The following is a 27,322-nucleotide window of genomic DNA, read 5'->3' as shown; positions in this document are numbered from 1 at the left end:
GTTATGAAATCAGTTCACTTTCTCATATTTTAGGGAGCAATTCTTGCTTCTCTTTAGTTAATTTTCACTTGTAAGGGAAACATGTTGTAGATCATCTAAAACAGACCTGTAATAATGAAGACTGTGGGCAAAGCCCAAGTGTTGTGCAGGCCAGATGTACATATAAAACAGGATGAAGGAAAATTGATTTCCTGCTCAAGAGGCAATTTTCTCAGAGTAAACAATTATGATATTAAAATTTCTTGCCTGCCAATAAACAGAAAGTCATTTTTGCACTCCTGATTGCAAAGGTGATAGTTTAAAACTGACCAAAATGAGAAAGTTATACAGGCCAATCAGTAAAGAATATTTATTAAGTTATTAGAAGAGCAGAGCTCTAATCATGCCCATAACTGTGTTTATTTGTAGCTGATTGAGCCATTAAAAATTTTCTTGATTACAGTAAACAATTTACTTTGCAAAGACACCAAATATATGGATGTCATGGTTTTATGCAGTAAATAGGGATACAAATAGACACTTCTTAACAAACTATGACTGAACTTTAAAAAATGTTTTTAAAAGTTTTACAAGATTTTTCAATAGAAACCACAAATAATTATGTATGCTAGTATTTACCAGAAACCTAAGAAATGCATCAAGCATTTGTTTTGTTCCTAAGTACATTTTGAGGCAAATTTATATTAAATAATCACTGTTACTTATTGTCATGGAAACCAAAATACTTGGGGATTTTCATTCTTTCAAAGCATACTTGTTAAGCATCTCTTATTAATCATCTAATAATTGTCTGGCACTGACCAAGACAGTCTTAGTCCCTCTCTTCATTGAACTCAAGCTAATGGAGACAGTAGACATTAAATGACAAGACTCATAAGCAAACTTCTGAAAACTAAAATCAAAGAAAACATCTTGAAAGAGACTAGAGAAAATGCAATGTTACCTACAGGGGAACAACAATTTAATGACAGCACATTTCTCCTCAGAAACCATGCAAGCCAGAAGGAAGTGGCACAATATTTTTCAACTAATGAGAGAAAAGAACTCTGAACCATGAATTCTATATCAAACAAAAATATTCTTCAATAATGAAGGGAGAGTAAAGACAGGATCAGATTGAGGAAAGCTAAGTGAATGTGTCACTAGCAGAGCTAACCTTATAGAATAGTTAAAGGAAGTTCTTTTAACAAAAATAAATGAAAATAGAAGGAGGCTGGTTCTTCAGGAGGAAAGAAAAACAATGGAGTGAGGAAAAATAGGGGTAAGTACAATGGACTATCCTTCTCATGAGTTTTTACAATTATATTTTACAAGTGAAGCAAAAATTATAGCATCATCAGGCATGATGCTCAATATATATAATGACAATATTTAAGACATTTACATTTAAAAAGTGAGGAGGGTGAAGGAAGCAAATGAAAATGAAGTTTACATACTTAGCTCAAGGTAGAAAAATGTCTATAGCAGTAGACTGAATTGTTGCATATGAATATGGTAATATTGACATCAACTACTAAAAACAAACTATGCAATGACACATGTATTTAAAAAACTATAGGTAAATAACAACGGATTCTAAAAACAGTTCAGATTACCAATAGAAAGGCAAGAAAAGGGAAGTAGAGGAAAGGAAGTGAACAAACAGAATGAATAATAAAGTGGCAGAAATAAATTTAAGATATTAATAATTACTTTAGATATTAGTAATGCAAATTCACACCAATGGAAGATAAGAGATTAGCAAAGCGAATCAAAAATAGATGATCAGGGGCACCTGGGTGGCTCAGTCGGTTAAGTATCCGACTCTTGGTTTCGGCTCAGGTCATGATCTCACAGTTTCGTGAGTTTGAGCCTCACGTGGAGCTCTGCACTCACAGTGTGGAGCCTGCTTGGGATTCTTTCTCTCCCTCTCTCTCTGCTCCTCCCTCCCTACCTCTCTCTCAAAATAAACAAACTTAAAAAAAAACTGATTTAAAAAAAACAGATGATCAAACTAGATGCTGCCTATAAGAAATTTACTTCAAATTAATGACATAGGTAGATTAAAAGTAAAAGGATGAGAAACATTATACCATGGAAACATTTATTTCTTAAAAAGCAGGAGTAAAGCAGTAGTAATATCTATATTAATATCAGGTAAAATAGTAATATCTGTATTAGTATCAGATAAAATAGACTTCAAAGCAATACATTTATCAAAGAAAGATATATGATAAAGAGTAAATACACCAAAAATGACGCAGAAATCCTATGTTTGCATAACTGCATGTACCAAATATCAGAACTTTAAAAAGACAGAGTAACACCAGAAAAAAAGAAATAGATTATGAATTAGAAATACAATTATGAAACAGAAATACGATTATGCCTAGAGATTTCAATACTTCCCCCTCATCAATTTTTAGAAGCATGGGGCAGAAAATCATCAAAAAAAAAAAAAAAAAACAAAGGAATTGAACAATATGATTGACCTCTAAGCTTTAATACATATTCACAGAACACTCCATCCAACAAAAGAAAAATATTCATTCTTTTCAATAAACATAAAAATGACTTAAATCATAGAGTATGTTCTCTGACCATAATAGAATCAAACTGGAAATCAATAACAGAAAGATAACAGAAGTCTTCTAAAATATGTGTAAAATAAACCATACTTTTCTTGATAAAAGGGAAGCCCAAAGGAAATCAAAATACATTTAGAAATGAATAAATATGAAAATATAGCATATCAAAATTTGTGAAATGCAACTAAATCAGTGCCTAGAGGGAAATCTATCACAATAAATACTTAAAATAGAACAAAGTAAAGATCTCAAATCAATACTCTAAGCTCTGACTTCAAAAAACTAAAAAATGATAAAAACAGGAACATCAGAAGATGACTGAATAAGATGTCCTTCGCTCATATCTTCCATAAGAACAATAATATGGTATCCATCCATAGACAAAAGTACCTTTGTGGGAGCTTTGGGATCCACGTAGGAGATTGTGCATGAAACTTTGGTGCAGTCTAAGACTGAGGGTAGCCATTTTGAGAATGCAGGTCCATATCCAGGCGACTGACTTGCTGACTGTGGTCATGGCTACAGGGAAGGAAAAAGGTCCCTACCTACCAGGACTCCCCCTGGCAGAGGAGCTGCTGGAAGAATAAGCATAGGACTCTTAGAAGATATTAAAGGGACATGGATACTACTATGTCACAGACTCTAAGAAACCCACACAGGGATGCCTGGGTGGCTCAGTCAGTTAAGCCTTTGACTCTGGATCTCAGTTCAGGTCATGACCTCGAGATTTGTGAGATTGAGCCCCATATGGGGCTCTGTGCTCATAGCAAGGGGCCTGCTTGGGATTCTCTCCCTCTGTCTCTCTGCCCCTCCCCAGCTTGTGCTCTCTCTCTGTCTCTCTCTCAAAAATAGACATCGAAAAAAAAAAAAAAAGAAAGAAAAGAAAAGAAAAGAAAAAGAACCAATGGGGATACTTCACCTGCAGATCCCCCAGCTAGCCCACAAGCATCCCTAGCACTCTGGGTGCCTTGCCCCCACACATTCTCACCCCATGGTGACTTCCCTGTGTTTGCCCCCTACAGTAGCAAGAGAGAACCTTTATAGGTGGCTAGTGAGTAATGTGCAGAAATCTGCCCAACTCTGAAGGTCTGTAAGAAACCACAAAATTGAACATTCAGCACCACCCAAGGGAAGGTGAAAGGGAGGCTGTCAGCTCTCAGAGTGGCTTGACATGGTGGACAGAATTTTGCCATAACAATAGAGTAAGAGGTATGGAGCAGACATACACATAGAAAAGCACTGACAAAGACTCAGAATCCCAAGTAGGACTGAAAGAGGCATTTCTTTATTGAAACCAGTCAGTAAAGATGGAAGAGGTGACTGCTACCTTAAACGCCAAGAGAGCAGTATGAGTCAGGAGATTGAATCAGTAACTAAAAACCTGCCAAAAAAGAAAATCCCAGGACCAGATGGTTTCACTGGTGAATTCTACCAAATATTTAAAAAAGAATTAATACCAATCTTTCTTAAATTCTTCCAAAATAATGAAGAAAAAGAAACATTCTCCAACTTATTTTACAAGATCAGCATTACCCTGACGGCAAAGCCAGGTAAGGAAACTACAAGGAAAGAAAACTAAAAGCCAATATTCCTGATAAATATACGTTCAAAAATTCTCAACAAAAGACTGGCAAACTGAATTCAACAGTACATTAAAAGTTTCATATGCCACAATCAAGTGGGATTTATCTCTAGGATGCAAAGGTGGTTTGAATAAACAAATTAATAAATATGACACACCACGTTAACAGTATAAAAGATAAAAATTACATGATCATTTAAATAGATAAAAAAAAGGCATATGACAAAATTCAACATCTTTTCATGAGAAAAACTCTCAACAAATTGGATTTAGAAGGAACAAACCTTAACATAATTAAGGCCATATATGACGAGCCCATAGTTAACATCACACTCAGTAGTGAAAGGTTGATAGCTTTTCCCCTAAGATCGGGAATAAGACAAAGGTGCCACTCTTACTGCTTCTACTCAACGCAGTACTGAAAGCCCATGTGAGAGCAATTAGGTAAGAAAAAGAAACAAAAGGCATCCAAGTCAGAAAAGAAGTAAAATCACCTTTTTTTCTTACAGATGATGTGATCTTACATATAGAAAATCCTGAAGACTATACCAAAAAATCTGTTAGAATCAATAAGCAAAATTTTTAGGTTACAGGATACAAAATCAACATACAAAAATCAGTTGCATTTCCTTACACTAACAACAAACTATCTGAAAAATAGAGAAAACACTCCCATTTTACAAGAACATCTAAAAGATACTTTGTAATAAATTTAACCAAGGAGGTTAAGGATCTTTACACTGAAAGCTCTAAGATTTTGATGAAAGAAATAGACAAATAGGAAGGTATACTGTGTTTAGGGATTGGAAGGATTAATACCGTCAAAATATCCATACAACCAAAGCCATCTATAAAGTCCATGCAATTTCCATCAAAATCCCAATGGCATTTTTCATAGAAATAGAAAAAAAAAAAGAATCCTAAAATTTATATGAAACCATAGGAGAACCTGAATAGACAAAGCAATCTTGAGTAGAACAAAGCTGAAGGAATAACATTTTTTTTATTTCAAACTATATTACAAAGCTATCGTAATTAAAACAGTATGGTTCTGGCATAAAAACAGACATGTACAACAGAACAGAATTGAGAGGCCAAAGCCAGAAATAAACTGTCACATATGCTGTCAACTTATACTTGATAAAAGAGCCAAGAATACCCAATGGGGAAAGGACAGTCTCTTAATTAAATAGCTCTGGGAAAACTGGATAATTATATGCAAAAGAATGAAATTGGATACTTAAGCCATTCATGAAAATTAAAAAAAATGGATTAGGGACTTAATTTAGGACTTGAAACTCGGGCGACTGGGTGGTTCACTCAGTTAAGTGTCCGACTTCGGCTCAGGTCATGATCTCGTGGTTTGTGGGCTCAAACCCTGTGTTGGGGCCTGTGCTGACAGCTCGGAGCTCGGAGCCTGGAGCCTGGAGCCTGCTTCAGATTTTGTGTCTCCCTCTCTCTCTGCCCCTCCCCCCACTTGTGCTCTGTCTCTCTCTACCAAAAATAAATAAATGTAAAAAAATAAAATATTAAAAAAAAAGACCTGAAACTATAAAACTCCAAGAAAACACAGGGAAAATGCTCCTTGGCATTGGTCTTGGCAATGATTTTCCAGTATGACATCAAAAGCATGAGCAACAAAAGCAGAAACAAACAAGTGGGATTACTTCAAACTACAAAGCTTCTGTTCAGTTTTGTAGAATTTTGAGGAACTGGAGGGAATATTTGCAAACCATCTATGTTTAAGAGGGTAATAACCAAAATATATCAGGAACTCATATAACTCAATAGCAAACAAACAAATAATTCAGTTAAAATTCGGGCAGAGAACCTGAATAGACATGTTTCCAAAGAAGACATATGGACGGCCAACATGTACATGATGATTACTAATATCAGGGAAATGCAAATCAAAACCACAATAAGATATTACCTCACACCTGTTAGTCTTATCAAAAAGACAAGAGACAACAAGTGTTGGTGAGGACGTGGAAAAAGGGACCCTTTGAACACTGTTGGTAGGAATGTAAATTTTTACAACCACTATGGAAAATGGTATAGAGGTGCCTCAAAAAAATAAAAAATGGACCTATTATATGATCCAGCAATTCCACTTCTGGGTATATGACCAAAATAAGTGAAATCACTACTAGAAGAGATATTTGCACTCCCATGTTCATTGCAGCATTATTCACAAAAAGCTAAGACATGGATATAATCTAAGTATCTACTGACAGCTGAATGGATAAAGATAATGTGATATATACTTACAATGGAATATTATTTAGCCAGAAGAAAGAGGAAATCTTGTCATTTTCAACAACATGGATGCACCTTGAGGACATTATGCTAAGTAAGTCAGAGAAAGACAAATACTCTATGAGCTCACTTGTATGTGAAATCTAAAAAAGCTGAACTCATAGAAACAGAGAGTAGAATGTTAGTTGAGAGGAATTGGGAGGTAGAGGAAATGGGGAGATGTTGGTCAAAGGGTACAAACTTCCATTTATAAGATGACCAAGTTCTGAGGATCCAATGTGATATGGTGACTATAGTTAAGAATACTGTATCATATACTCAAAAGTTACTAATAGAATAGATCTTAGGGGCGCCTAGGTGGCTCAGGTGGTTAAGCGTCTGACTCCTGATTTGGGTTGAGGTCATGATCTCGCAGTGTGTGGGATTGAGGCCTGCATGTATCAGTGCAGAGCCTGCTTGGGACTCTCTCTCTCCCTCTCTCTCTGCCCCTCACCAGCTTACTCTCTCTCTCTCGTCTCTCTCTCTCTCTCTCTCTCTCTCTCTCTCTCAAAATAAATAAACATTAGAAAAAGAATAGATCTTAAATATTCTAACCACAATAAAAATAATGGTAACTAGTTTTAAAAAACCAAAGTAAACCCACAGCAAGTAAAAGAAAACAAAAATAAGAGAAGTCAATTAAAATCAAAACAGAAAATCAACAGAGAAAAATCAATGAAACAAAAAGTTGATACTTTCAAAAGGGTGAATAAAAGTGACAACCTGCTAGCACAATTCATAGTGATAAAAGAAAAGCTGCAAATAACCAATTTGAGAAATGAAAGAGGGGATACCACATAAGCACTGCAGATATAGAAAGTAAGGGGATATTATAAATAACTACACACATATATTTGATAACTTAAAAAAATTTTAACATTTATTTATTTTTGAGAAAGACGGCGAGCATGAGTGGGGGAGAGGCAGAGAGAGGGATACAGAGGATCCAAAGCAGGCTCCATACTGTGAGCACAGAGCTGGATACAGGGCTCAAACTCACCATCTGTGAGATCATGACCTAAGCTGAAATCAAGAGTCAGCCTCTTAACCGACTGAGCCACTCAGGCACCCCCATATTTGATAACTTACAAGAAAAGGAACAATTACTGAGCAAGAGCCATTACAACTCACACAATGTGAAATAAATAAGCTGAATAAGTATACAACTATTAAAGTAATTAAATCAGTAATTTTAAAAAGCTAGTGAAGGGAAACTTCCAGGCCCACATGATTTCACTGGATAATTTTGCCAATCATTAAAAAAAATTTTTTTAACGTTTATTCATTTTTGAGAGACAGAGAGAGACAGAGCATGAGTCAGGGAGGAGCAGAGAGAGAAGGAAACACAGAATCCAAAGCAGGCTCCAGGCTCTGAACTGTCAGCACAGAGCCCGATGTGGGACTCGAACTCACTGTAAGATCACGACCTGAGCTGAAGCCAAAGCTTAACTGACTGAGCCACCCAGGCGCTCCAATTTTGCCAATCATTTAAAGGAGAATTATAGCCAACTGTAAAAAGTATCTTCCGAAAAATAGAAGAGAAAGGGGCATTCTGAAACTCATTTTTTTGTACCAAGCATTACCCATTTAGCAAAATGAGACAGAGACAGTACACTAATAATAGTAATGACAATAATAACAATTTCTAAGTAAGCTATAAGCCAATATTTCTCATAAACTTAGGTACAAAAATCCTGGCCAAATTTTAGCAAACTAATCTGGCAATGCATAAAACACAATATATATCCAGGCCAAGTTGACTTTATTCCAGAAATGCAAATTTAGTTCAATATTTGAAATCTGATCAGTGTAATCCACCATGTCCACAAGCCAAAGAAGAAAGACAGCATGATACTATCAATTGGTGCAGAAAAATCATCTGACAAAATTCAACACCCATTCTTGATAAGGGCTCTTAGAAAATCAGAGTAGGGAAATTAGGAACTGTCTTCCACAAGATGTATGCTGAAGTCTTAACCCCCAGTGCCTGTGAATATGACTGTATTTGAAAATGGGGTCATTGTGTATGTAATCAAGTCATTCTGATTGGAAATGAAGAAATATAACTGTCCCTATTTATAAAAGACATGACTGTCTATGTAGAAAATGCCAAGGAATCAAAAAAACAAAAAACAAAAAACAAAAAACCAAACAACAAAGCTTGTAGAACAAATAAATTTCAGCAAATTCGGAGGACACAAGATAAACACATATCTATACTTCTATATATTAGCAATAAACATTTGGAGACAAATTAAACATAATGTACCTTTTACAATGACTCTAAAATCACAGGTCATATAATCCAACATCCATGTGATACCATGATGTCTTCTACCAGATAGGTAATCCCAGGGCTCATTACTGAATAATCTCTAACAAGGTGTAACCTCTTGGTCTCTAAATCCATTATTAAATTCACAGATTTAATCTCTATGAAGCCTCTCTATTCTATAGATTTTCCCTCTCTACTTCTCCCATCAAGTATCCAACCAATCCCTTATTGTCTAGACAACAGCAACAACTAAATAGCACACCTCTTTTCATACTTATTCTTTATATACATTTCAGCTGAAGTGTTCTTTTTCCAGATAGATCGTTCCTGTGATTATAATACTTTAATGACTTTCCATTATTCTTTGGATAAAGAGCAAAGTTCTTACCATGGCCAGTAAGAACTCTAAGTTTGGTTTGCTCAGACCTGCCCCAGCTTACTTTGTTGCCAAGCCTAATTATTAATTGAGTCTTTCATTCTCCAGTAAGTTCCCCTTTGGACAGTGAATTTTCTGGTCATTCTACCTAAAAAGCCTTGCATAGTCTGACTCCAAATGACCTCTCCAGCATCTTCCTACCCTCCATACCCCTGAAGACACATTTTCGTATCCACTCTGGTGTTCCTTGGCCACCTGTTCATATCTAGCTCTCTCCCACTAAAGAATCTTCACCCATATGTTTTTTATGCCTGTGATGCTCTTCCCTTCCTCCTCACCTTATTCCTGTAAATCTTCAAACCTTTCCCCAGAGAAGTTTCCCTGGCCTCCATGCCTTAGCCAAATCTCCTCATTATATGCATTCACAACACCCTTAATTCTTGTCACAAGAGATAAACTTTCATATTTGTTTAAATGTTTGTGTGATAAACAAATCCACTGAATAAATGAATAAAAAATTAAAAGAATGAATGACTGAAAGCAATATGTCCTATTACTGGTTTGGGTAGTGAGACTATTTTTTGGATATGAACATCATTTATATTTTGCTCCCATAGGGTAAATTTATTTGTTATCTTTTGTTTTCCAGAACTGTGGTGAGAGATTTTAGGAGGTCACCTCATTCTGTTTTTCTCATACTTCTAGATACCCTTGAGACTTTTAGTGACCCTCCTAAAATCCAAAATTCAGAATGAATAAATTATTCATAAGCTGCACCATAGCATTATAAACCTCAAAATGTCCAGATTTCCCTTCCTTATTATTGTGATAATTTCTCACTCATGACTGCTACATAATTAAGAAGTTATATCATGAAGCTAAAACTAATAGCAGAGTATAGTATCCCTTCTGATAGTAAACTTATCAGTAAGACAGGTTATTTAAATATTCTTATCAAAGATATCAAAAGAAGATATATGGATAGTGGTTGACTCTGCTCTATCTTGCTTCTTTGCCATTTTTTAAAGCAGATTTTAATTTAATTTAATTTTTAATATGAAATTTATTGTCAAATTGGTTTCCATACAGCACCCAGTGCTTTTTTTTTTTTTTTTTTTTGCCATTTTTATCATTAGCATAAGAAGGTTATCCCCCATGGCCAGTATCCTTCTATATGACCTATAATCTTCTTTCCATTCTCTCTTCTTTAAACCTCAATCCAAAGTTCAACATGATGTTTCCACGTTTATATTCCTAGATTTTCACAGAAGTATATATTCCTTGATATAGCAGAAGCCTTTGTTTGTACTTTGTCTTAGATACTTGTTCTGAAAAAAACATGCTTCCCTTACTTGCAAATTCTGCCAAATATTTAAATAAGAAGTAATATCAATTTTCTACAATCTCTTCTAAGAAACAGAAGCAGAGGAAACATTTCCTAATTCATTTATGAGGCTAGCATTATCCTAATATGAAAGCAGGATATATACCTTACAAGAAAGTAAAATTAAAGACCAATATCTGTCATCAACAGAGATGCAAAATTCCTCAACAAAGTATTAGCAATTCATATCCAACAGTGTATAAAAAGAATTATACAACAGGACCAAGTGGGATTTATTCCTGGTATGCAACATTGCCTCAACACTTGAAAATCAATTAATTTATTTCATCACATCAACAATCTGAGAAATCAAATGACCATTTCAAAAGATACAGATAAAGTATTAGACAAAATCTAACACCTATTCATGATAAAAAAAAATCTCTTAGCAAACTCGGAATAAAAGTGAACTTTTTCAATTTGATAAAAAAAAAAAAAAGTCTATAAAAAACCTACAGGTAACATCAAACTTAATGATGAGAAACTCCCTAAGACTGAAAACAAGAGGAGGAAGTTCCTTGTCACCACTCCTATACAACTTCATACTGGAAGTCCTTGATAGTATAATAAAACATGAAAAGGACACAAATGGTATGCAGATCAGAAAGGAAGAAATAAAACTGACCTTGATCAGATGATGTAACAAATCCCAAAGAATTTACAAAAAAAAATTACCTAGAAATAATAAGCAATTACAGCAGAGTTGCAGAATACAAAATTAATTACAAAAATCAAGCACTTTCCGGGGCTCCTGGGAAGTTCAGTTGGTTAAACGTCTGACTTTGGCTCAGGATGTGATCTCACGGTTTGTGAGTTTAAGCCCCAGCATGGGGCTCTGGGCTGTCAGCGCTTTGGATACTCTGCCTCTCCCTCTTCCTGTCCCTCCCCTGCTCGCGCTCTCTCTCTTTCTCTCCCTCTCTCAAAATAAATAAACATTAAAAAAAAAACCAACCATTTTCCTATGTACCAGCAATGGAGAACGGGAATTTGAAATTCAACACACAACACTATTTACATTAGCACTGAAAAATGAGGTAAATAGGTATAAATCTAACATGTACAAAGTCTAGATGAGGAAAAGTATAAAACTCTGATAAAGAAACAAAAGAAGAACTAAATAAATGGAGAGAGTTTCCATGTTCGTGCCTAGGAAAACTCAATATTATTAAGATGTCAATTCTTCCAAATGTTATCTGTAGATTTAATTAAATGTCAATAAAAATATAAGAAAGTTATTTTGAGACACATAAAAACTGATTCTACAGTTTATATGAAAAAGGAAAAACCCTAAAATAGTTAATATAATAATGAAAAAGGAAGTTGCAGGACTCACATTACCCAATTTCAGATCTTACTATAAAAGTAGTACAGTATAGGGGCGCCTTGGTGGCTTAGTTGATTAAGCATCTGACTTCGGCTCAGATCACGATCTTGCAGTTTGTGGGTTTGAGCCACGCATTGGGCTCTGTGCTGACAGCTCGGAGCCTGGAGCCTGCTTCCGATTCTCTGTCTCCCTCTCTCTCTGCCCCTCCCCTGCTCATGCTTTGTCTCTTTCTCTCTCTCTTTCAAAAATAAATAAACATAAAATTAAAAAAAAAGTAGTACAGTATAGGTGAAAAACTTGGTATATACATCAATGGAACAGATAGCCCAGATACAGGCTTGCATAAACACAGGCAACTGTTCTCTGACAAAGGAGTAAAGGCAATTTAATGAAGAAAGGATAGTCTTTCAACAAATGGCACTGTACAAATCAGAAACCAATATGCAATCAATCAATCAATCAATCAATAAGGAACCTACACTCAAATCTCATACCTTTCAGAAAAACTAACTCAATGTGGATGTTAGGCCAACATATAAATGGCAAAACTGTAAGATATCTAGAAGAGAACATACAAAAAAAAAGCAACTTCGGGTTTGGTGATGAGGTTTTATATATAACACTGAAAACATAACCCATGAGGGGCACCTGGGTGGCTCAGTTGGTTAAGTGTCCAACTCTTGATCTCTGCTCAGGTCTTGATCATGAGTTTAAACCCTGCGTTGGGCTCTGCAGTGGGCATGAAGCCTACTTAAAAAAAAAAAAGTACAACCCATGAAAGAAAAAATTGATTAGGTGAACTTTATTAAAATTAAAATGTTTTTCTCTGTCAAAGGCACTGTTAAGTGCATGAAAAGAGAAGCTACAGACTGAGAGAATATCTTTTCAGAACAAGTACCTGTAAAGGATTTATATCCAAAATTTACAAATGATTCTTAAAACTCACCAAGAACAAAATCAAAAATCCAATTAAAATATAGGTAAAGAATCTTAAACTCCTCATCAATGAAGATATAGAAGTGGCAAATAAGCATATAACAACATGCTCAATGTCATTAACACTAGGCAACTGTAAATTAAAACAATGAGGTACCACTATTTTTAGAAGGGCTACAATGCAAAAAAACTGACACCACCAAATGCTGATAAAGATATAGAACAATAGGAAATCTCATTCATTGCTGCTGGGGATGCAAAATTATCCACTTTGGAGGATAATTTGGCCATTTCTTACCTACCTAATCATATGCTTACTCTACAATCCAACATTTGTAATACTAAGCATTTGTCAAAATGATTTGAAGATGTACATCCATGCAAAAACCTGCATAAATGTTTACAGCAACATTTTTTCATACTTGCCCCAAACTAGAATCTACCAAGATGTCCATTATTCAGCTCTAAAAAGAAATGAGCTATGAAGCTACAAAAAAACACGGACCAACCTTTAACGCATATTGCTAGTGAAAGAAGGCAGTCTGAAAAAGCTACATACTATATGACCTCAGCCACATGACATTCTGGAAAAGATGAAACTACAGAGTCAGTAAAAAGATCAGTGGTTGCCAGGGGCTCAGAAAGTGGGGAGGGATAAATAGGTGAAAGATGGGGAGATTTTAGGGCAGTGACAACTATTCTGTATGACACTGCAATGTCTGACACACATTTGTCAAAATCCATATAACTGTATAACACAACAAGTAAACCCTCATGTAAACTATGGTCTTTAGTTAATAATAATATATCAATATGGGTGTGTCCATTGTAACAAATGTAACACATTGATTCAAGGTGTTATTGATAGGGGAAACTGTGCTGGGGTTTAGGGATGGGGGTATACGGGAACTCTCTGTACTTCATGTGCAATTTTTGTGCATACCTAAAAAACTGGCTTTAAAAATAAAGTCTTATCAAAAATGTATGTTTTGGGGCGCCTGGGTGGCTCAGGTGGTTAAGTGACTGACTCTCAATTTCAGCTCAGGTTGTGATCTTGCAGTTTGTGAGATCGAGCCCTGCATCAGGCTCTGTGCTGACAGCACAAATCCTGCTTGGAATTCTCTCCTTCCCTCTCTGCCCATTTGGGCAATTCACACGTGTGTGTGCTCTCTCTCTTTCAAAATAAATAAGCATTTAAAAAAATGTCTATAAATCTCAAAATAAACATTTTAAAAAATCTCAATGGTATTATACATTTCTGCTTCCTCATGGCAAAGATAATACTTTGCTCCTTCTCCAGATGCTCTATATGGCTATACTGAGCAGCTGAAGACATGAATTTCTAATAATTTTCCTTCTTAATTTGTCTTATTCCTTCAATTAATATTTATGGGGTGCCTGTTCATAAGCCAGCTACTATACTACTGGCCATGAATTTCCTGGCATTCATCCTTTCTTGTATTACAGGGGCTGCTCTTAATAATTGGCCATTTGGGGGCACCTGGGTGGCTCAGTTGGTTAAGCATCCAACTCTTGGTTTTAGCTCAGGTCATGATCTCATGGTTTATGAGTTTGAGCCCTGCGTCCGCCTCTGCACTGACAGTGCAGAGCTTGCTTGGGAGTCTCTCCTCCCTCTCTCTCTGCCTCTCCCCTGCTCTTTGCTCTCTCTCTCAAAATAAATACATAAACTTAAAAAAAGAAAAATTGCAATCAGAGTGGCCAAAATGAACAAATCAGGAGACTATAGATGCTGGCGAGGATGTGGAGAAATGGGAACCCTCTTGCACTGTTGGTGGGAATGCAAACTGGTGCAGCCGCTCTGGAAAACAGTGTGGAGGTTCCTCCAAAAATTAAAAATAGACCTACCCTATGAGACTGGAGAACTTTCATTTTTTCCAGGCGGGTTGTGATTTGGGGTGGATTTTGGTTTTGGTCCCCCCCCTTTTTTTTAAACTGGTGTTTTGTCTTTGATTCTCCTTAGTCCTTATTCCTGATCCTCTTCTTTCTTGATTGACATCTTTGCCTTCTTCTGTCCCCTTCTCTCCCCAGATCCCTTAGTTCCCCTCCAACCTGAGGGGGCAGGGGAATGTAGAGGAGAAGCCCCAGGCCCGAGACTCCATCTGCTCTCCTTCCTGGATCCCAAAGGGGGGCAGGAGAAGAGGGTGGCATCCCCAGCCCCCCAGCACTGAGGAAGAACAGGGCTCCTAGGGCCTGAGCTCTGACCCCTACTCACCACCTCCCTTCCTCCCCTGCTCCCAGGACTGGGCCACTTCTGGGTGGGGCAGTGGGTTCCAGCTCAGGTCACACTGAGAATGTAAGAACTACAAACAAAATTTCTATTAAATTAAGTTTTGTGTCTTAAAAAAAAAAAAATTCCTAGCACTGCTAGTAGCACTGCTAGGAACTTACCCAAGGGATACAGGAGTGCTGATGCATAGGGGCACTTGTACCCCAATGTTTATAGCAGCACTTTCAATAATAGCCAAATTATGGAAAGAGCCTAAATGTCCATCAACTGATGAATGGATAAAGAAGTTGTGGTTTATATACACAATGGAATACTACTTGGCAATGAGAAAGAATGAACTATGGCCTTTTGTAGCAAGGTGGATGGAAGTGGAGGGTATTCTGCTAAGTGAAATAAGTCATAGAGAGAAAGACAGGTTTTTCACTCTTATGTGGATCCTGATAAACTTAACAGAGAACCATGGGGGAGTGGAAGGGGGGAAAAAGTTACAGAGAAGGGAGGGAGGCAAACCGTAAGAGACTCTTAAATACTGAGAACAAACTGAGGGTTGATGGGGGTTTGGGGACAGGGGAAAGTGGGTGATGGGCATTGAGAAGGGCACCTGTTGGGTTGGCACTAGGTGTTGTATGGAAACCAATCTGACAATAAATTATATTTAAAATAAAAAAAGAATAATTGGTCATTTTGCAGTACTGTACATATAAGACCCTCAGCAATCTCTCACTTTTTGGTGTGAAGAAATAGATCTTTACTCCCAAAGAATAAATTAGTGTGATAATTTTATAGAAGAATTGAAAAATATAATTGCTTTACCCATTTCCTGATCCAAATGAGTTTAGTCCTGTGACCACAAAAAATTATTAATAGTGTCATTTATTGATTAAATCTCCTCTAAATATTATCCATTTTTTTAAGGAACAATCTTGCGATTTAAGGTCTTGTTCACCACATGCACTATAAACCTACTCAAAGTACGCTTTAAACTATTTACAAGGCTGCTGCTTTAACATCAAGAAATATTTATATCTCCTTCTTTATGAAGAGAAAAAGTAATATCTTTGGATTGTTATGAAAAAGGTAAAGGATATTTTTTGACTCAAGATGTGAGGATTTTATATCATGGACCCTCCTCCTTCCTTTTTTTTTTTTTTTTTTTAGCTAATCCCAATGACTACATCTTAGGAGGGAACATTAGGGCCTTGTATACCTATCAAACTTACATCAGCAAATTACATTTCTTCCAGATAAATTGTCTCTTTTTCTTTGTTATTCACCCAAATGCATTTGTTTTGAAAGTTGATCACTTGTAAATTTTGCTATCAAAATTCTGTATCGTCTAGAGATATCACATGCACTGACAAAGTGTTTTAAATGGCCATGTTAAATTTCAATTAAGGAAAATAAGGTATTACATAGAGAGATATAATATATATATTTATTTATCAGTAAACACTAAAATAGACATCAAAATTCTATATGGAACAAAAAGTTAAAATACTGACACAATAAATATCTATTTAATATTTTATTTTCTAACTTTTGTGATTTCTAAATAACTATTATTATCCACCTATAAGTATTATAAATATTTATATTTATATATATTATAAGTATTATAAATATATTTATAAGTATTATAAACATTGTAAATATTTATATTTATAAGTATTATAAATATTATAAATAGGTAGATAACAATAATAAGGTGGATAATAAGGATAAGGTGGATCCTTGAGATGTTTCCCTTTATTCTGATTTCATGAATTTATTCATTTACTCACTAATCACTATTTACTGAAGTCCTAGAATGTATAAAATACTAAATGGTGATTTTGTGCTCTAGAATCTCATGTTCTTAAAGAATGAGAGATAAAAAAAAAGATCAAATATATACTCTAATTTTTGACCACACAACAGATTTATAAGCACAGAGGACTGGAACAAGGGAGATGTGCAATAACTATTGAATTAATAAATCAGAAATGGTCACTACATCATTCTGCTCTGTCCCTAATGCATGATGAATGAATAGAATCATAGAGCCCAGGAGCCCAATGGTTCTCTAGTTAAGTACTTCTGAATGGATGCCAATCTATGTCATCTGCTCCCAGTCTCCCCATGGTACTCCTAATTCCAGCGGTTCTAACTACTTTCAGTTCTTTCAATAGAACTCACTGTCTCATCCCTCTAGAACTTTATATATATAATACCCTCCTGCTGGGACTTCTCCACTCCCTCTTCCCTAATCTGTGTTGCAAATGACAACTTAACCTTCAAGACTCAGTTTAAAATACGTGTTGATTGAAATAGTTTATTGTGCACCTAGGTAGTGAGTTTACAAAGATGAATAAAACATGGTCCCATGGGGATCTCCCTTTCCTTAGAGTAAAATATAATTGGAATAAAACACCACCTTTCCATATGCTTATTCCCTAATGATATGCAATAATTGAATTTGCCTGCAGGAATCAGCTCAGTACCTTTAGTTGATTTCACAATTAAATGAATATTATTGAATACTAACTCTGATTCAAGCATTTAGAGGATAAAAACACATTAAGAATCTTATAACCCTCCAAAATGTGACCATACTATGAGCTTCATATTGGGTTTATATTTCCATATTAAGGTAGAATGTCATTTTGTTCTCTTGCACACAACAACAGTAAGTTTTCTAAGAGAATACTTGTTATTGGCCTAACTGAAATATTAATCTTTGGAAATTTTGGTGAATGAATAAAATGAATAATTCTAAGTTATTTTCTAAGTTTGATTCATTACTAGATACTTAATGGGAACTGATTCTGAACAAAGTCTAGGACGGCAAATACAAAAGACATAGAAGTTGCAAAAAAAATCCTATATACGATGCCTAAGGAATAGATATATATGTAATGTGTGTGTATATATATATATATATGTGTGTACATATATGTGTATATATGTATACATATATATGTACATACATAAATGGTCAAGTAAGATTATATTGTGATGACAAGAGGAATGAGAAGATTTTAGAAATGTGGAGAGGAGATACGATGGACATTTTAGAAGCAGACAGAAACTGAAGACAGGTGAGGAGTAATGGATAAGAATAGTGACTCTTTTTTCTTTAAGAATGAAGCAGGTAATCTGTTTTAGACAGTAGAAAGAAGAAACTGGAAAGGTCAGAGTGAGCTAGGACCATGAACAGCATGCATGATTTAGATGTCATCTTGGGAAAGCAATAGGAAACCATCAAATGCTTTTGACAAGCGAAGTCACATGTTAATAACATTGTTTTAAGGAGATTGGTTTTACAGCAATGTAGAAAGTACATTGGAATGAAAGGGACGAGAGGCAGAGAATCTAATGAGGTAATTTCAATTGTTCAAACGTAAAGTAAAAACCGTCTGAACTATTAGTGGAATAAAATATATATAAGTAGCAAAGGGTAACAACATTGGGTATAATCGAAAAGTATAATTTGGGGAGCCTATTTCCAACTGTTTCTTTCTTTCTTTTTTTTTTTTTTTTGCCAGTATTGCATTTGAGAACTTTTTAGTTATGATGAAATCATTGAAACTGTTTCACTAGTCCTGGAAAACTGTTTGAATGCATTAAATCAATTCACATGTAAACAAAAATATCTAATAATTTGAAATATCTTTGGAAGTTGTAGAATAAGACTACCCAACTTCAAGACTTAGTATAAAGCTACAGTAATCAAGACAGTGTGGTATTGGCAAATGAACAGATTAGTGAACAGAACAGAAAGCCCAGAAATAGAAATAGACAGAAAGATATAGCCAACTGATCTTTGACAAAGGAGCAAAGGTAATACAATGGAACAAAGATGGTCTCTTCAACAAATGGTTCTGGAACAAATGGACATCCATATACAAAATTAAAAAAAAATGATCTAGACAAGTACCTTATACCCATTACAAAAGTTAACTCAAAATGGATCACAAACCTAAATGTAAAACATAAAACTATAAAGCTCCTAGAAGATAAAATAAAAGAAAAAGTAGATGACCTTGGGTATGCTGATGCCTTGTTAGACAAAAGAGCAAAGACACAATCCATGAAAGAAAAATTGGTAAATTGGACCCCAGCAAAATTAAAAACTTCTACTCTATGAAGGGCCATATGAAGAATTAGAACACAAGCTGCAGACTGGGAGAAAGTACTTGTGAAAGACACATCTGATAATGGACTGCTATGTAATATAGGCAGAGAACTCTAAAACTCAAGAATAAAAAAACCCAAACAACCCAGTTTAAAAAATGGGCCAAAGACCTTATCACACACTCCACCAAAGAAGATCTATAGGTATCAAGTTAAGCCTTTGAAAAGATGTATTGCATCATATGTCATCAGGGAAATACAAACTAAAACTACGAGATACCACTACACTTCTTTTAAAATGGCCAAAATCCAGGGGCACCTGGGTAGCTCAGTCAGTTAAGCATTTGATTCTTGATTTCAGCTCAGATCATGATCTCACGGTTTGTGAGTTCAAGCCCCACACTGGGCTCTGTGCTGACAGTGTAGAGCCTGCTTGGGATTCTCTCTCTCTCTCTGCCTCTCCCCCTCTCAAAATAAATTAAAATAAACTTTTAAAATAATAAATAAATAAATAAATAAATAAATAAATAAGTCAAAATCCAGAACACTGATAGCTTCATTTGCTGATGAGGGTGTAGGGCAACAGGAACTGTCATTCATAACTGGTGACAGTACAAAATGATATAGCCACTTTGGATGATAGTTTGGCAATTTCTTACAAAACTAAGCATATTTTTACCATAAGATCCAGCAATCATATTCCTGGGTGTTTACTCCAAACAGATGAAAACACATCCACAATAAAACTTGTACCCAGATGCTTATATAAGCTTTGCCCATGATTGCTAAAACCTTGAAGCAACCAAGATGTCCTTCAGTAGGTGAATGGATAAATAAACAGTGGTACATCCAGTGAAATAGTACTCAATGCTAAAAAACAAATGCGCTATCAAGTCATGAAAAGACATGGATAAACCTCAAATTCATATTACTAAGTAAAAGAAGCCAGATTGAAAAGCCTACACACTATATGATTCCAATTTCATGACGTTCTGAAAACAGGCAAAACTAGGAGACAATAGAAAGGTTCCAGGGGTATGAGAGAAATGAATAGGGAGAGCATGGAGGAAATTTGAGTGCAAATACTCTGTATTGTAATGATGCATATATGCCATTGTTATTCTTTCCAAATTCATAGAATATACAACACCAAGAGTGAGCCCTAAGGTAAACTATGCACTTTGGGTGATTATAATATGTCAATGTAGGTCCATCCCTGGTTAAAAAAAAAAAAAAAAAAAAAAAAAAAAAAAACATTCCAGTGGGTAAAGTTTATAATCAGGAAGGCTACACATGAGTGGGGGCAGGAGGTATATGAGAAATCTCTATACCTTCCTCTCCAATCTGATGTAAACCTAGCACTGTTTAAAAATAATGTTTTGTTTTTGTTTTTGTTTCTTTTGTTAAAGAAAGACTACATAGTGGGTGATTTTGTTTATATGAAATATCCAGAAAAGGCAAGGTTATAGAGATAGAAAGCAAATCATTGGTTGCCTGAGACTGGGGGTGGGAACAGGGGCTTGAGGGAAATTTGGGGGGAAATGGGAGAGTTCTAAACCTTGAATGTGATTATGATTACAAATTCTATAATTTTTCAAAGAAATTATTGAAATGTATACTTACAATGACATTTTATGGCATGTACATTATATCTCAAAAACAGGTAAAAAAATATGTTTTACATGTGAGATAAGTAAAAGTATCATGGTCATGCTGCCTCTGTTATAACAAGGATAGCTATGGTGGAGCAGAATAATAATACATAAAAAAGAATCAATATAGGTTACCTGATTGTCTCTACTTAAACCATTTCATAACCCAAGCCATTAAATTGCATGGAAAAAAACATTTCATCTATCTTTAAAATTTTTCCTAGACATGTCTCCTGAGGCAAGGGAAGTAAAAGCAAAACTAAACTATTTAGGACTACATCAAAATAAAAAGCTTCTGCACAGCAAAGGAAACAATCAATGAAACTAAAAGGCAACTGACAGAATGGGAGAAGATATTTGCAAACGGCATATCAGATAAAGGGTTAGTATCCAATATATATAAAAAACTTATATAATTCAGGACCCCCAAAACAAATAATCCTATTTAAAGATGGGTGGAAGACATGAACAGACATTTTTCCAAAGAAGACATACAGATAGCCTACAGACACATGAAAGGATGCTCAAAATCACTTATCATCAGAGAAATGCAAATCAAAACTACAATGAGATATCATCTCATACCTGTCAGAATGGCTAAAATTAATGACATAGGAAACAACAGGTGTTGGGGAGGATGCAGAGAAAGGGGAACCCTCTTGCACTGTTGGTGGGAATGCAAACTGGTGCAGCCACTTTGGAAAACAGTACGGAGGTCCATCAAAAAGTTAAAAATAAAACTACCTTATGATTCAGCAATCACACTTCTAGGTATTTACCAAAGTATACAAAAACACTGATTTGAAGAGGCACATGCATCCCAGTGTATACGGCAGCATAATCAACAATAGCCAAATTATGGAAAGAGCCCAAATGTTCATGTTCATCCATTGATGAATGGATAAAGAAAATTTGGTGTATACACACACACACACACAAAATGATATATTACTCAGCCATCAAAAAGAATGAAATCTTGCCATTTGCAACATGGATGGAGCTAGAGTATATTATGCTAAGTGAAATAAGTTAGAGAAAGACAAGTACCATATGATTTCACTCATATGTGGAATTTAAGAAACAAAACAGAGGAACACAGGTGAAAAAAAAGAGAGGCACACCAGGAAACAGATCTTAACTATACAGAACAAACTGAGGGTTACTGAAGGGGAGGTGGGGGGGGGGATGGGCTAGATGGGTGATGGGTATCAAGGAGGGTACTTTTTATGATGAGCACTGGGTGTTGTATGTAAGCGATGACTCACTAAACTCTATACCTGACTAATATTACACTGTATGTTAACTGGAATTTAATAAAAAATTGAAAAAAACCCTACAATGAGATATCACCTCACACCTATCAAAATGGCTAAAATCAAAACACTAGAAACAAGTGTCGGTGAGAATGTGGAGGAAAAGGAACCCTTGTGCACTGTTGGTGGGAATGTAAACTGGTGCAGCCACTGTGGAAGATAGTATGGAAATTCCTCAAAAAATTAAAAAAAGAACTACACTATGATCCAGTAATAGCACTACTGGGTATTTACCCAAAGCATACAAAAACACTAATTCAAAAGGATAAACGTGGCCCTGTTTTTGTTTATTGCTGCATTAACCAATGCATAGCCAAATTATGGAAGCAGTCCAAGTGTCCATCAATAGATGAATGGATAAAAAAGAGGTTTTATATATATCATGTAATATTATTCAGCCATAAAAAAGAATAAAATTTTGCTATTTGCAACAGCAAGGATGGAGGGAGAGAGTATCATGCTAAGTGAAATAAGTTAGCGAGAGAAAGACAAATACCATATGATTTCACTCATATATGGCATTTAAGAAACAAATGAACAAAGGAAAAAAAAGAAAGAATGAGACAAATGAAGAGACTCTTAACTACAGAGAATAAACTGATGGTTATCAGAAGGGAGAGGGTGGGGGGATGGGTGAAATAGGTGAAGGGTGTTAAGATTATGATTAGCACTGAGTAATGTATAGAATTGTTGAATCACTATATTTTACACCTGAAACTAACATAAAACTGTATGTTAACTACACTGGAATTAAAATAAAGAAATAAGAGTGGGCTATAAATATACATTAAAAACATCCTTTGAAAAGCAAATAGAAATATGATCCTAAATTTCAATATCTATTGACTTTTGTCTCTTGTTTTTGGTTTTCATTTTGTAGGCTCTGTTTTCCACTGTTTAATTAAAAATTATGAAATACATACAGCTTTGGTTCCTAGTAGCATACTTCTCTGGCTTAAAAAGCAAAAGATGACATAATAGAATTTTCCATCTTAAATTTTGTTTCCCAGTTCAGCATAAATTACATTCACAAAACCAGTTACATACTTTTGCTTGATATATTACCTCGTCTGACTTGTCAGCCTGAAGTTGACAATAGATTCCTTAAATAAACCAACCCCTTCAATATCAATGACATCATCCACATCAGGCTCAGTACCAACCAATGTTATGGGAAACTTCCAGATCCCATCTGTTATGCACTCTATTTTCAGAGTAATTTGAGTCCTTGAATAGAAAAAAAAAAAAGATTATAAAGGATACTATAGGAAAACAAGCAAAAAGAGAATACGATATAGTAGATCAATATCTAGGTTGAAAATGTAAGCAAACCTGGTGGTTTTAGTAAAACACTGGGACTTGTAATTCTTTAAAAAATGTAGATGACTGTTAATTAAATTCTAGGAATAACTTTTAGGTCTTTGGTTATATTATCAATCTCCCTGTAAGATAATTATTTTCTAGCACAGCTTATCTACTCTGTGGGTATTTACTAAGAACCAGTAAAATATGTATAATTGACTGCAAATTTTTTGTAACGAGCACAGAGTATGATAATATTTAAGAATCCAAGACGAGGCTAGCAAAAGGCCACAGGTGTTATACAAACAGGTCTTCTAGGGGCACCTGGGTGGCTCAGTCAGGTAAGTGCACGACTTCGGCTCAGGTCATGATCTTGTGGTTTGTGAGTTCGAGCCCCGCATTGGGCTTGCTGCTCTCAGTGCAGAGCTTGCTTCGGATTCTCTGTCTCTTTCTCTCTCTGCCCCTCCTCTGCTCTCTCTCTCTCTCTCAAAAAGTGAATAAACACTAAAAAAAAAAACAAAACCAAAACCCAAATAGGTCTTTCACCATAAAGAAATTTTCTGTTCAAAATGAAACATTGTGAAAAAGTTTTTCCAATTCTTGTTTCACATAGAAAAATTATATTTTCTGTGGACACTCACAAAAGCTCATAAAATTGACTTAAAGGCTTTTAAAAATTAAATTGCAATTTTAATTTAAATTAAAATACCACAAACACTTTACATAATGAGATATAATTGAATGTCAGCTGAGTTAATGAAATGAATAGAGATAGCCTTTCTAATCATTTGGCTATGAAGGAGAGTGGACACATGGAGCAATGGGTGAAACCGAGGAATGGTTACTTGTTTGTTTGCTGGCTTAGGGTGGAAATAATGCAAACATGTAATGGTGTGGCTGCAATAGCCTATGTCAGGTTGGACAAAGAAATCACAATCCTTTTATATAAAACTCTCAGAAAGAACAGCAGGTAAAGAGTTTCAGGAGAAAGTTGAGCTAAGCTTATTATTTCTTAAGATATCCTAAGACAAATGATATCAATTATTTCTCTATTTATTAAAAATATGTTTAGCCTGTGTTAAGTGAGAATCATCTGACTCATGACCACAGTAACTAAAGATCTCTCACGTTTTTGTATTAGACCCTTGATTTTTATTGAAAGAAAAGGTCAAGACCTATAGAAATTATCTTTTATTTGTTTGTTTTTGTAAAACCACCTTTTAGGGCCCTGACAATTATTTCTTTTTTTTAACGTTTATTTATTATTGAGAGACAGAGACAGAGAGCAAGCACGAGAGGGGCAGAGAGAGAGGGAGACACAGAATCCGAAGCATGCTCCAGGCTCCAGCTGCCAGCACAGAGCCCGATGTGGGGCTCGAACCCACAAACTGTGAGATCATGACCTGAGCCGAAGTCGGACACTTAACCGACTGAGCCACCCAGGTGCCCCAATGACAATTATTTCTTTTTTAAAAATTTTTTTTAATGTTTTATTTATTTTTGAGACAGAGAGAGACAGAGCATGAACGGGGGAGGGTCAGAGAGAGGGAGACACAGAATTGGAAGCAGGCTCCAGGCTCCGAGCCATCAGCCCAGAGCCCGACGCGGGGCTCGAACTCACGGACCGCGAGATCGTGACCTGAGCCGAAGTCGGCCGCCCAACCGACTGAGCCACCCAGGCGCCCCGACAATTATTTCTATTATATATAACACTATCCTGTGAAAGGATGAATGTGAAACATTACATTGTATTAACTGCTGTGAAATAATGTTATATTTTCTCTTTACCAAAACATGAAAATTTTGTTTTCTTTTTTTTACCTTTCCAAACAGGAAGAATTGAAGTCAATACTTATTTTACTTATCTAGCATGGTTTAGGTGTAGTTATTTTCTTGTTCTTTTTCATAATTTAATCTTTTTCATAATTTTATTTTGGTTTTTCTCATTTAACTGTGTGTCTTCCAGTAAATCATCCCAAATAAATAATGAAGAAGGAATTATAAAAGTAAATGAATATACACATATATGCACAAAAGAGATTAAACTACATCAGAATGTTATACAATGCTCACAAAAATTTATGAATCATGCATACAAGTCGTCCCAAATCAGTTTTTCAAATATTCACCAAGAAGCTCTAAATCCACAAAATGTTGAATGAGTATAAATTCACACTGGTTGTGCTCTTAAAAATATTTTTTTTAATGTTTATTTTTGAGACAGAGAGAAAAACCGAGTGTGAGCAGGGGAGGGGCAGAGAGAGAAGGAGACACAGAATCCGAAGCAGGCTCCAGGCTCTCTGAGTTGTCAGCACAGAGCCTCACATGGGGCTCGAACCCACAAGCCGTGAGATCATGACCTGAGCCGAATGACACTCAACCGACTGAGCACCACCCAGGTGCTCCTATTTGGAAGCAGTCCAAGTGTCCATCGACAGATGAATGGATAAAAAAGAGGCTATATATATATACATATATATATATATATATACATATATACATATATACATACATGTATATATATATACATATATATATGTATATATATATATAATGCAAAAAGAATAAAATTTTGCCATTTGCAGCAGCAAGGATGGAGGGAGAGAGTATCATGCTAAGTGAAATAAGTTAGTGAGAGAAAGACAAATACCAGAGCCTGACAACTCAGAGCCTGATGTGGGGATCAAACTCATAAACCACAAGATCATGTCCTGAGCTGAAGTTGGACATTTAACTTGCTGAACCACCCAGGTGCCCCACTCTTTTTTTTTTTTTTTTTAAGTTTATTTGAGAGAGAGAGAGACAGACAGACAGACAGGGAGACAGGGGGAGGGTCAGACAAAAAGGGAGAGATAGAATCCCAAGCAGGGCTCGATCCCACAAACCGTGAGATCATGAGCTGAGCCAAGATCAAGAGTTGGCCACCTAACCAAGTGAGTCACCCAAGTGTCCCCACCGCACACTGGTTGTGCTCTTATTCATTAACGGCAACATTCTCCCCTTCTGGTTGTTGCTGGTAATTTCCATATCATTAAGTCAACATAATACAAAGCTAAGTATGAAAAAAAATAACAAATAATCATAGAAAACTATCAACATAAAAGAGAAAATAAATGATTACAGTATACTATCTTCTTGCAGATTGGTTTTATTACCATTTCCTGAAGATGACACTGGTATCTTTTTGTTATTGAACTACATATTCAAAGCCACTTTAAATACATGCCTGGCTACTTCAAATACATAGTCAAACTACAAAAATTAGTAAAAGCACAGGTAATACTTTGACTGTCTTTTCATTACCAGGCTGCACTTTGTGCTTTGTGTATACTGTGGTTCTGATCAGTATCTGTGTAGTAAGACACAAAGAAGGCTCTATTTCACATGTGACCTATCAAAGAGCATTTGCATGTGCTAAGTACCAGTTACCTAAGAAGGGAGTATAAAGACACTGGATGAGGCTTCCCAGAAGACAGACATTCAAAGGTCACTATTCTCACAGATTCCACTATGATCCTCTTAAACCTTACTAAGGGCAGGGCAATGTTACGGTTTGGTGGCAAAAGCATAATGGCAGCAACTGCCAAGTAGAACACAACTGAGGCACGTTTTATCATTCGAACTGGTTCTGAGAAGTAGTATCAAGAAACATCATGCTTCCAATGCACAGTACCAAGTCAGTAATTTTTAAAAATTTTTTACAGGGGCGCCTGGGTGGCTCAGTCGGTTAAGCGTCTAACTTCAGCTCAGGTCATGATCTCACGGTTTGTGATTTCGAGCCCTGCATCAGGTTCTGAGCTGACAGCTTGGAACCTGGAAACTGTTTCAGAGTCTGTGTCTCCCTCTCCCTCTGCCCCTCCCTCATTCATGCTCTGTCTCTCTCCATCTCTCAAAAACTGAATAAAAAGTTAAAAAAAAATTAAAAAAAATTTTTTTACAAAGTGCACTGTTC

General features: G+C 35.7%; 1 protein-coding gene across 1 annotated transcript in view; it reads right to left on the bottom strand.

The window, feature by feature from the left end:
- The window catches only part of CFAP47 (cilia and flagella associated protein 47), a 550,869-nt gene that overhangs the window by 17,805 nt on the left and 505,742 nt on the right, over window positions 1-27,322 (bottom strand). The window contains exon 64 of the mRNA XM_030305764.1: window positions 23,134-23,295. Within this exon, the coding sequence (XP_030161624.1) occupies window positions 23,134-23,295 (162 nt within the window). The remainder of the gene's footprint in view (window positions 1-23,133; window positions 23,296-27,322) is intronic.

This window comes from Lynx canadensis, chromosome X (genome assembly GCF_007474595.2).
Source record: "Lynx canadensis isolate LIC74 chromosome X, mLynCan4.pri.v2, whole genome shotgun sequence".
NCBI classification, from domain to species: Eukaryota; Metazoa; Chordata; class Mammalia; order Carnivora; family Felidae; genus Lynx; species Lynx canadensis.
Note: the sequence above shows the minus strand (reverse complement) of the source record. Positions and strands in the feature narration are given on the sequence as shown.